Here is a 12,572-nt window from a genome sequence, read left to right as displayed (position 1 = left end):
AAACACTTTTAGTTTACATATTGATACTATCAGATGTCTTTATATAATTCTTTCTAGAAATTTAATATTTTATTTTTCTCTATCAATGCATTAGATGATTGATAGATTCCATGCTTTCTGAATTATACATATTTCCAATGAACAGTGGCAAAATATCAACAAAACCCTAAAATTAAACTACAAAATATATCAATCGAGTTGAACAGCTATCTATAGTAAAATCATTTTATCTAACAGCTAATAAAATATTTTTCTAAGCATTTAACTACATTTTCTCCAAATTTTATCACATTTTATGCTATGAAGCAATTATTAACAAATATAAAAATACAAAATAATTCATTGTTTTTTAAAAGACCATACTAAATAAAAACATAAGTCAACACCAAAATAAACTAAACAGAATATATGAAAGAGTGGTGATTAAATAAAATGCTTTCAAATTGTGAATGGACCATGGAATAAATCAGTGTGAATATAAAAAATCCTAGAATAAATACAAATGAAAATATAACTTGTCAGGACCTTTGGTGTATAGTAAATACAGCTCTAACAGCAAACATTATGGCTATGAGTGTTTATGTTTATACAAATAGATCTGTCCTACCTTCAATCTTCCTGACAAATGTTTGTGCTTCAAGTGGGAAGTTATTAAATCAAAGACTCATTGCAGGTAAAATGCTTAGAATATGTGGTTTTTAAGTCCTGAGATCTAAATGGTATTTCTATGTTTTCCCATTATAGGTTCAGGGGATCTTATGGAAGAAGGTGTACAACGTAAGAACCAGAGAATGAGAAGGGGTGCAAAGAAAACCTGAACATGGCATGACTTTTGTGCTCATAAACACTCTCCAACCATGACTGTCTACACAAGACTGGACCCATTAGCATCTCATCATGGAGGTGAGGAAGTGCTCGTAAGACCCTAGCCCTTGCTGAGGAGCTATAGAAAGTTTATGCTTGATGTAGTTTGGGAAGTAATCTCCCTCAGTAGTAGTCATCTGTAAATTGCCCTTGCTCAATTAAATAAGGCCCATCCATGTTCATAAATGCAATCCTAATTAAATGTAATGCATCACAACAAAATAAACTAGAAAGGCATTCAAATGGAAAGACATGAAAATAAGAACAAATGCTTTGTTGAGAATGAGAAGAGAGTATAATAGGGGATAATTGTGTGTGTGTGTGTGTGTGTGTGTGTGTGTGTGTGTGTGTAATAAAATTGTAATGACTAACTTAAAAATAAAATAAAATATGTAATAATGGAAACAATAGCAAAAGAAGAATTACCATATTACTCAGCAATACCATTCCAAATGTACACTTGACATAATCACAGGCACTGTCCATCAGAAATAGCTACACACTTATTCTGTAACACCTTCATTACAGTCAAGCCATGCAGCAGGCTTCTACCAAATCACAGATGAGTGGGAAGATATAGTCTAGCACCTATGTACGTACAGTTCAGTGTTCTACAGACATTAAATGGACCCAGATTAGTAATGATATAAAATGCACATTAATGGAGACCATAACGTCAAGTGAAAGAAGCCAGAGTCAAAAGTCAAGTATTATGTTTCCTCTCATAAGTGGAATAGAGAGGAAAACAAAAATGAACTTTAAAAGAAGGCTCTTGTGGAAGAGGAATGTAACCAGGGGTGATTACAATGGTGGTGGGCACAAGGAACGGAAGAAGGGAAAGTTAAGATGATCACATTATATACATGTATGAAATTTTCATAGTGCAAAACATTGCTTATATAATACATACTAGTTCAATTAACTGAAAAAAAACTAAGTAGAAATTAAAAAAATAAGGTTATCCTCTGATGAATGAATTATAAAATAAATATAATTCAATAGTAATAATAATTCAAGAAAGAAGAAATTCAGGCATGGGGCTTTGTAAATGGCATTATTTTGTAAACTGAAACAGCATAAACTCTGAAAACATTCTGGCTTCTACAATGACTACATATTGGCATATTGGCTTTACTATCATGACCTGGACTGCATGCAATCCACACTCACAAAAAAAGTATGTCTGTGAAAATGTCCATGTAAAACATTTTCAAAGTCATCTGGCAATTAGAATGTATACTGAGATTCATGTAGAGAGCCAGCCTTAGCGACTCAGTTAGCTGAAACTATCAAGGTCACCTGTTTGTCACATGGTTGGATGCTGGTTTCTACAAACTATGTTGTCTAGTCAGTAATAGCTAAGATTCATTTAACAAATAGCATTGGTTATATGAAGTTCATCAAAGATGTAATACACACAAAATAAATATCTCTATCCATAATGAAATATCTCCTGAAATTCTAAGGTGTGTGTACCCCATTCTAAAGGAGTCACTTTCACATGTAAAGATTTTTTTCACCTTAAATTGATGTCAGATTAACAAGAGTGTTTTACTCCAATTTTCTCTGTGTAAAATGATTTATTATCCTTTTTATTCTTCACTCTGGGAAAACATACTTCAAAAATTATTTAGCTTTATTTACACCATAGTTTAAAACAGTTCATTCTCATTTAAGAAAGTGAGTAACAAATGGAGTGAGCTTTGCACCACTATGTGTTTTTTAATGGTTAGTAATTTTTAATTTTGTATCTCATTTGTCATGTTTAATGAAATAAAAAATAAATCATAAGCAGGGTATAAAAATGAGGCATGCTGATATTTTATTGTAGCATATTCTTTTTAATGAACACAGCCTTTGTTTACAGAATCATTCTTTTCCATTTCAAATATATCTCACTGAAAACTTCATATGTACCATCTCGAGGATCCACTGCTAAACATGCATATCTGTGAACATCTTCTCTCTTCTGAAGTAATAAAAAAATGACTGCATATGATCACTCTACATTGCAAATGTATTGTTAGAAGGGAAGAGTTGGTCCATGCTACTCACTGTGGGGCTTCGAGAGAAAATGAAAACTTTGGCTCAATTACTCCTTGAACTTTGGTTCTCAAAAGCAGGCCAATCTTGCTTAAAAATTGGCCCCTGAGGATGACCACAGGTTACATGATGCTAAGCACTATTAGATAAATTTCCCTATAATTATTAGGGACAGAGGAAGTACATACCCTGCTCTACTGAGACTCATAGGAGCTCCTAGAACTCATTTGGCTCTTAGCTACTGTGAATGCTCTATTCAAAAAGTTCTGAATAAAACATTTTGGCTGACTTCCCATTTAAAGAAAATGAATACACCAATATTTGAAAATCTGAAGGAAAACCATACTTCAGAAGCATTAAGATCCTTAAACCTAATTCCTCTTTTATTTTTTGAAAAAAAGCTGAAAATTGTCAAAATTTTAGTTATACGATATTGAAAGGTCTGTTTGTGGTGGTTGTTTCCCAATAATTTGGCTCACAGTAAGTATTCTGAAATTTATAAGAACTTAGACAGTTAAAATAAAATAATGTGCTTATGATAAGACTGTACACACAGAGATTGGGTCTGTCACAAGGACTGTCAGGATTTCTGCAAAAAAATGTGTTAATGACATGAGATTCTAAAAGTCAGTGTCATATTTTGAAACTCTACTTCTAGTAGAATTTTGAATTGCTGAGGCAGACTATTTTTTCATCAATAGTCATAAGCTTTAACACAGCCAACAAGACTTATTTAAAAAGGTGATTTATTAGTAATGAGACACAATGCATATTTCAAGAAAATGAAGAGCAAATAGTACTTTAAAATGATTTTCTAGCTTTGTTCGTGGTATAGTCAAAGATTTGTTTAAATTTCAAAAACTAAGGATAAAGAGCAATACAGAATCACAAGCATGTTCTGGAGTCAGAATACATACAGACAATCATGAGGCATTTGATGCAAACACTCAGTAGTTATTTAATATTCTGCACTTTGTTCCTCTTTGCAAATGATGGGATATATGTTCCATTGAACATGTAAAGAATTCTATTAACTTTGTTACATGATAACCAAATGTCATGCTTCGCTTTTTGGCACTCCTTTTTTTTAATTCACAATAAAAGTTACATAAGATTGAGGCAATAGAAATTCATTATCAAAATAGGTAAACATACATAAAATATTTTATTAAGATTCATTCTACATAGTGTCACCTTTGATTTCTGAACAGTTTGGGGTCATTCACTATGAACACCTGGAATTACACAAGCAAGCCTGATTTCGTCCTCATGGGGCTGACAGATTCCAAGGAGATCCAGTTGGTCCTCTCTGTGCTGTTTCTCCTGATATACCTGGTCACTGTGCTGGGGAACATAGGCATGATGCTGATCATTCATCTAGATGTCCAGCTTCACACTCCAATGTATTTCTTCCTCACCCACCTGTCATTCCTTGATCTCAGTTACTCAACTGTCATCACACCTAAAACCTTAGAGAACCTGCTGACTTCAAACAAGAGCATTTCCTTCATGGGCTGCTTCATCCAAATGTACTTTTTTGTCCTTTTGGCCGCCACTGAGTGTTTCCTTCTGTCTTCAATGGCCTATGATCGGTACGTAGCTATCTGTAACCCTCTACACTATTCATTTGTTATGTCCAGCAGATTCTGCAGTGCCCTTCTTACTGGCTCATATGTGTTTGGAGCTGTGGATTCTACTGTTAATATGATATGCATGGGAACACTGGATTTCTGCAACTCTAATGTCATCCATGACTTTTTTTGTGACACATCCCCACTTATAGCCCTGTCTTGCAGCAACACACATGATATTGAATTCATTATATTTGTCTTTGCTGGGTCCACCCTACTATTGTCCCTTATTACAATATCTGTGTCTTATGTGTCCATTCTTTCTACTATTTTGAAGATCAATTCAAATACAGGAAAACAAAAGGCCTTCTCAACTTGTGCCTCTCATATCCTGGCAGTTACTATATTTTATGGAACCATGATCTTTACTCATTTAAAATCAAATAAGTCCTTCTCCTTGGGAAAGGATCAAGTGGCTTCTGTGTTTTACACCATTGTGATCCCCATGCTCAACCCACTCATTTACAGTCTCAGAAACAAAGAAGTGAAATGTGCTGTCAGTAGAGTTATCAAGAAGAAGGAGAGACCTCTGGACAAATAAGATAAAAACAGCTATGCTAAGAATTCAACTTTATTCACATTATCTCCCTGGCCTCTCCATCTGAAAATAAGCAAAAGCTTTTATTGTCTTATTGCTTCCATTATACAAACATTTCTTGGAAATCCTAGGAATGTGTTTTGAAAAGTATATTTTATAATAGAAAATGAAATACTTGTTATACACAGTTTTTATGGACACCCAATATAAAAAAAAAGAAGACGTGTTTACACTAGTTAAAACTATACCATGCTCAAATCTTAAATTATTACCTTATGAGTAAAGCAATTTTCAAAGTTAACACAGTCTCAGATGGAATCCTCTCGTAGTAAGAAATAGTAAATTTCACAGGGTGCTTAACTCTCAGTTTCATCAGCACTAGAGGAGAATAATTCCAAAACAATGTTTTAAAATGAAGTATGAAATCCATTCAAGGAAATAATCACAAATGTCAACTATTCACATTATAAGCATAGTGCTTTATATGAAGAATCTATGGCTTGTATATGAAAACTATTGACTGCTGTTTTAGAAATTATTTTCAGTTATGCTAAATCACAAATACAACTATCTGAAAAGGAATATAATCTGTATATCCTAAGTTGGGTTCGAAGTAAATTATTAAAATAGAAGTTAGTTATAGGCAAATACTGGTTACAACTTCAAAACTGGCATTTTACTGAATAGAAAGACTTACAGCTATTGACATTTTGGCATGTGTTCTCAGTCTAATCATGTACATGTATGTCTCTGTGTGAAATATGCACCCAAAGTTTTTTATTGCCTCCAAACTCTGCTTCAGCTTTCTTCATTTATTTTTGGGCAATGATATGTGGTGTGATATTTTATATTTTTAGTCTTATTTTTTGCAACCTCTTTGCTACTGCATGTTTTCAGTGAATATGTAGTCAGTACACTATGTTTATTTTACATTGCTTTGAATATGATATATCATAAATTTATCAAGTCAGAAATCTTCATGCTGCAATGCCCTTGTGTTCTTTTTCTGTTAACTCTTTTGGAAACACAACCAGTATGATAAATATTAAATACTTTACTTACTCTTCATCCTCAGTCTAATATAAATAACTTTGTAAAGTTATTTAAAAATGAATTCTTGAGATTAGAGCTATGAAATGCAATTTTCTGGACAAAACACAGCTCTTGAGGCCAAAAAATAATAACAGCAGTCGATATCTACACTGATCTCCCATTGAATGGAGTCCTCAATCTTCAAACATGGAGAGAGGAAGTGCTCTATTTGTTTCTGATAAATTGAGGAAGAGAAAAGCCATTACCTTAAATTTAATACACACTTGTGAACGTACAAAGCTCCAATGTATAGTCTTAATGACCCTGATTAAACTAAATTGGTCACAAAATAAAAACAAAGGCATGACTTTAGGAAATGGACTGGAAGAGAGGAGAGAGAATGATGGAGCTAGGAGGGAAATGCTATCTATATCTATATCTGTATATATATATATATGTATATCTATATCTATCTATGTGTGTATATGTATGTATGTATGTATGTATTTGCCAAACAACATTTTTTTGTAATTTAAATGTATGAAATTGAAAAAAAATGCAGTTCAATGATTGACACCTTTTACTGCATTTAGTAATGACAGATTTTTAACACAGAATTGATAATGAACTTATATTTTCTTACATGCTATAAAAATTTTCTAATTTATTTTATTATTATAGTTTTAGCTTTATATTCTACAACCATAGTCAGAATTGTCTTTTCTATTTAAACATTATTTTAGAAAATATATTTCTAGTTATTTGATTTTTCTTTGTAATCTCTAGTACTGAATACTTTAAAACATTTTCAAAAGGTTTAAAACCATCTGATACAACTCATGAATTATTAATTTGTATGCTAATGTTGGCTACTAATATAAAGCTATTTTCAGTTATTTTTCTAAATTGCTCTGAGTGTTTTAAGCGAAATGTAAATGCTCTACTTTAGTAGAAGGTCATTTTACAATTGTTCATGTATTCAAACTACCACTGGATTTTATCAAGTCTAAATGTCTATATATTCTAACACATTATTTATCACTTTTAAATATTGGATTTACCCTATAGAAATCACATAGAAAATGATTATTTATTTTTCATTTGTATCTTATTTGCTCAGGATCTATGCATATTCTTTTCCCAATTTGTTTATGTTTGTAATTAGAAATAAGAAATAAGCATTTATTGCTTACTTATTATTTTGGCCTATATTTAATAATTAATCTATTGTCTTCTTTCATACTCTCCACCTTGTGTTTTTAGACAAGTTGTCTGACTGATCCTGAAATTCGTCAAAGGGACTAGACTCACATGCCAGCAGTAACCAGCTTTCTTCACATATTTTTTGTCACTAATATGTGAATAACATTCATATACCTGGCACAGCTTTTTACAGGGATAGTGGAATCCATACTTAGTCCTTCATGCTTATATCAAAAGCAATCCAAGAGTGAGCCATCTTTCACACTTTCATATATGCTATATATGACCTATCATTACTTTGTTAGCAATATTTATGAAACTTATAATATCTCCTTGTGTTTTCAATTTAGGAAAGAGAATCTGTAATTTGTATCCAGTAATTTTTTACATTCTAACTGAAATAAGACTATCTTAACTGCTTTATGATATGTGACAAAAACATTTTTACTGTGGTCATGTAATTATAATTGCTGCTAAATTTGAAATAATTTTATTTGTCCTGTAATTTTATTATTACATCTATATATGCTCTGCTCCTCATCAAATGATGAAATAGTCTCAGTACAACAGCTCATATTATGATATCATGACAAAATGTTTATATAATATGAACATGATTTTTAGAAAGACTGCAATATATCTGGGAAAATATTGTTTTGGCTTCTGAATTATCCCTATATAAGTTGCAAGTGGTGTGACATGTTTGTAATCTTAGTACTCATATTTCTGAGGCAGGAGGTTTATCATTCATATGATGGCATACTAGACAATATAGAGAAAAATAGGATATCCTTGTACAGAGGGAGAACATATCTAAAAATAATGAATAATAATATCAATAAAAATAATACAAAAAGGGAGCAAATAACAATGTATTTGGGATTAGTTAATCATTTTAAAATATATTTAGAGGGCTGGCAAGATGACTCAGAAGGTAAAAATGCTTATCACAAGCCTGACATCAAGTCTGAAACACTTACTTCAAATGCTGGAGAAAAAAATCACACTGCCATATGTCATGCCATAACTATCCTATGCATGAAGTAATATGGTCCTGTACATCTTCTATCGTACACTCAAATAAAGCAGCAAATACTTCTAGCAAGAATATGGGGATAAGAAACATTATATATTGCTAAGGGGAATATATATATATATATATATGGAAATATATATACATATATATATACATATATATATATATATGTAGCCATTGTTAGAATTGGAATATAGATTAAAAATTGAAAGGAAAAGTTATCATACAGTCTTACTATACGATAGGTAGATAATATTCAAATCAATTAGTCATCAAACACCATAGCCAAGCAATGGAACCACACTAGAAATGGATGAAGAAAATATGGTATATACATACAGAGACATATTCTGCAGACATTAGATGGACCAAATCCCATTGTTTTCTACAAAGCAGTATAAGGAGTTGTAAAGATATAAATCTCACATAGTATATAGAGTTCCATGTAAAATGACCATAAGATAATCTTTACTGTACCAGTGAAAATATATGAGAGTACAGAATGCATTTCATATACAGAAAAATTTGATTTTAGATTATAAAATGTTAAAAGGCATTTAGAATCTCATTTACTTCTTTGAACTTTGAATGTATTCTATTTTTCAGTGAAGACATTTGACAGAATCATGTTTTAATTTAACTGTTTTCTTTCTTTCTTTTTCTTTTCCCTTTTCTCATACATTACATCCAGACAGCAGTTTCCCCTTCCTTCCCTCCTCGCAGTTTCTCCCCACCACATCTACTCTCCCTCAGATTCACTCCTCCTCTGTTCCCATTCCCCCTCCAAAAAGTGCAGACCTTTCAGGTATATCAATGAAACATGGCATAAAATGTCACAAGAAGACTAGGCACAAACCCTCATTTCCTGTTCTCCTTTTTATTGTCACTGAAAAACTAACTCTATTTATGTCTAAAAAAAATTCCTCTCTTTCACACTAGTTCAAAATGTCCTAAGTTGATCAGCATGTTGCCTTACAATTATGCTCCACCTATTCTTGTACTTGCTGTCAAAGTATATTATGTGTCAACTTAGCACACCAGAAAAGACAATACAGTGATCATGTGTTTATTTTTGGGCTCCCAGGAAAAAGGAAGAAATCTCAGAATTGGGCCTTCATTTCTGGTATTGGAAATCATGCTAAATCATCTTGCTGAGAAATTGGCTCCTGAAGATAACCACATGTTTTATGATACTCAAGACCCTTATATAAGAAACCTTAGAACTATCAGGCAGAGAGGGAAGGTCTACACTGGCCAGATTATGTGCAGAGTGTATTCCTAGATGCTTTTGGGCCATACCCTGGTAGGAACTTCTATTTGACAAAGACCTATATAACATTTATGCTGTGGATCCCTTTCTGTATACTGTAAATATATGTTGCTCTGATTTGGTTGGTAAATAAAATGCTGATTGGCCAGTAGCCAGGCAGGAAGTATACTAAAGGCAGGACAAAGAGAGAGGAGAATTCTGGGAAACAGAAGACTTAGTGAGGAGACGCTGCCAGCTGCCACCATGAGATGCAAGATGTAAAAGTACTAGTAAGCTACAAGCCATGTGGCAAGGTATATATTAATAGAAATGGGTTAATTTAAGATATAAGAACCAGATAGCAAGAAGCCTGCCATGGTCATACAGTTTATAAGTAATATAAGTCTCTGTGTGTTTACTTGGGTCTGAGTGGCTGCAGTCTCAGGCAGAACTGGAAAAAAATTCAGCTAAAAATGGTGTCCAAAGGCTCGAGATTCCACCTAAGTTCCTGCTTCACGTATCATGTGGGCAGGCTTGAGCTACTCTATGGTAGGTTCATGGCATGTGGGCTTGACCTACGCCACGTTACACAGAGGTTTCTCCAAGCTGAGTGCTATAATGCGTGGTGGATATAGTCTTTGCTAGTTAAAAAAAAAAAAAGAGGTTTATGTGTTATATACTGCTTTGATAGAGGCGTAAACCCATTGCCTCTGAAAGTTGATGGTATACATCACTTTCAGACCCAGAGCTGGTGGTAAACATACCACCTCCATGTTGGGAAACTGAGGGCAGAAATGCTGCAGTTTAAAGCAATAGATTCACAATAAAATAGATTCAGATGGTATAAACCTCTAAACAGTTTACAATGTCTGTAAAAACATACATAGGCTTGGAAGAGAGAAAAAAAGGAATATATGCAGTTATATAAAGAAATAGATAGTTGTGGTGGTATTGTGTTTCACAAAATATTGTGCACCCTAATAAATTTATCTGGGGTCAGAGAACCGACAGCCATTAGATACAAAGGCTAGAAAATGGTGGCACTCACATCTTTAATCCTAGCATTTCAGAGGTAGAAATCCCTCTGGATCTTTGTGAGTTCAAGGCCACATTTGAAACAGCCAGGCATGGTGACACATGTCTTTAATCCCAGAAAGTGAGCCTTTAATCCCAGGGAGTGGTGGTAGAAAGCAGAAAGGTATATAAGGCATGAGGACCAGAAACTAGAGGCATTTTGGCTGGTTAAGCTTTCAGGCTTCTAGCAGCACGGTTCAGCTGAGAGCCATTGGGATGAGGACAAAGAAGCTTCTAGTCTGAGGAAACAAGACCAGCTGAGGAATTGGCAAGGTGAGATAGCTGTGGCTTGTTCTGTCTGATCTACCAGCATTGACCCCAATAACTGGTCTCAGGTTTGATTTTATTAATAAGAGCTTTTAAGATTCCTACTACATAGTTTAAAAAATGAAGACTTCAAAGAGAAAATAAAAATAATGTAAAAAATAAGCCACGCAAAGGTTATTATCACACAGGGAATCTGCATTATGTTGTCTTTGGGATTTTTTTTTTTTTTTTTTTTTTTTGGTTTTTTCAAGACAGGGTTTCTCTGTGTAGCTTTGCGCCTTTCCTGGAACTCACTTGGTAGCCCAGGCTGGCCTCGAACTCACAGAGATCCGCCTGGCTCTGCCTCCCGAGTGCTGGGATTAAAGGCGTGCGCCACCACCGCCCGGCGTCTTTGGGATTTTTAACTGTAGAAACACTTTTGACTATATAAGTTGCTCAGTTAAACTAATATGTATATTTTAAAGGTATCTTGACTTCAAAATTTGGATCTAAGGATAGGTTGCTTTGGAAAGGAAGCTCTGCTTTTGTTTCCACAGAAAGCAAGAGACTATGGATTTGTTACAGATTAAGATACATGAGGTTTGACCAGCAAATACCCCCTGAAAGTTCTCTGATAACACCATGGCCCAGATGATCCAACATCCAGAACTGTTTGAAGACAACTGGCTCAAACAATACAGCCTCACAGACTACTCCATAATCCTAAAATTTTCTTTTTGTCCCCATAATAATACAGTGCCCTCATTCAGCAAGAAGGAGCCTCAAACTACAATCACATTCCTAAAAAATGGATTATGGATGTTTGTCTTTGTTTAGGTTGTTGGTTGCAAATTGTTATTGGTCATAGTCAATCTCTTTCTAAAGAAGAAAGGGAGATACGATACGGAAATATAGGATTTAGATAGGATAGGATAAAAGGGTAGATTGTTGTACCTACTTTTAAAGAGCAACTTGCTTAAAATGTTTTACATTGGTATAGATTTTAGTTTATTGATACAAATTTAAAGTTAATTTTTTTACACTGTATATATATTTCCACTCTTGTTTAAGATATTATGTTTATATAACTCATTTAAATTGTAATGTATAGTTGAGAAATACAGATTAATCATAAGTCTTCTATGATAGTCAAACTTACAATCATTTTAAGTTTTCTAGGTATACATAGATACAATTCAATTAGGTAGGTAATTTTCCAATACTTCCAAGACCTACAGAATATGGCATTTAAAATGTTTTAAAAGTTTAGACTTTCTGTACAGTGAGACATGTCTGCTCCCTGCAGCACCAATTTACTTCAGAGAGGAGAATGGGCATCAAAGACACTCTATATGGACTTTATCTTCTTCCTGGCAAAAATAGCCATTGGGGCAAGAAACTGTTCTTGACTGGACTGCTTGATCGACTGCACATGCAGGACCCATAGGAAGGTGACCACTGAACTTTGCTTGGAAAATGGTCCTTCAGGTTCCTACTTCACAGAGGAAACTGCCAGACATTCTACAGGACACAGAGAGAAATGACTGAGAGACTCTAAGCCTGTGGGCTGAAGCCAGATGTCCCAAATTTATAGAGAAACTTTGGATGACTGTCCAGGCTGCCAGCTGTCTCTGTCTACTTTTGGAAGGTTCCCAA

The 12,572-nt window shown here is 33.8% G+C and overlaps 1 protein-coding gene across 1 annotated transcript; it reads left to right on the top strand.

Annotated features, from left to right (window-relative positions):
• The first annotated feature begins 4,134 nt into the window (after nucleotides 1–4,134).
• Nucleotides 4,135–5,079, top strand: LOC128100896 (olfactory receptor 8H1-like). The gene has a single exon (XM_052723639.1). It carries the CDS (start codon nucleotides 4,135–4,137, stop codon nucleotides 5,077–5,079), a length of 945 nt encoding a protein of 314 aa, XP_052579599.1.
• Nucleotides 5,080–12,572: the final 7,493 nt, after the last annotated feature.

Source organism: Peromyscus californicus, unplaced genomic scaffold, assembly GCF_007827085.1.
Source record: "Peromyscus californicus insignis strain IS unplaced genomic scaffold, ASM782708v3 Scaffold_7__1_contigs__length_154581171, whole genome shotgun sequence".
Taxonomy (NCBI): domain Eukaryota; kingdom Metazoa; phylum Chordata; class Mammalia; order Rodentia; family Cricetidae; genus Peromyscus; species Peromyscus californicus.
The sequence above is the reverse complement of the archived record's forward strand: the minus strand, read 5'-3'. Positions and strand labels throughout refer to the sequence as shown.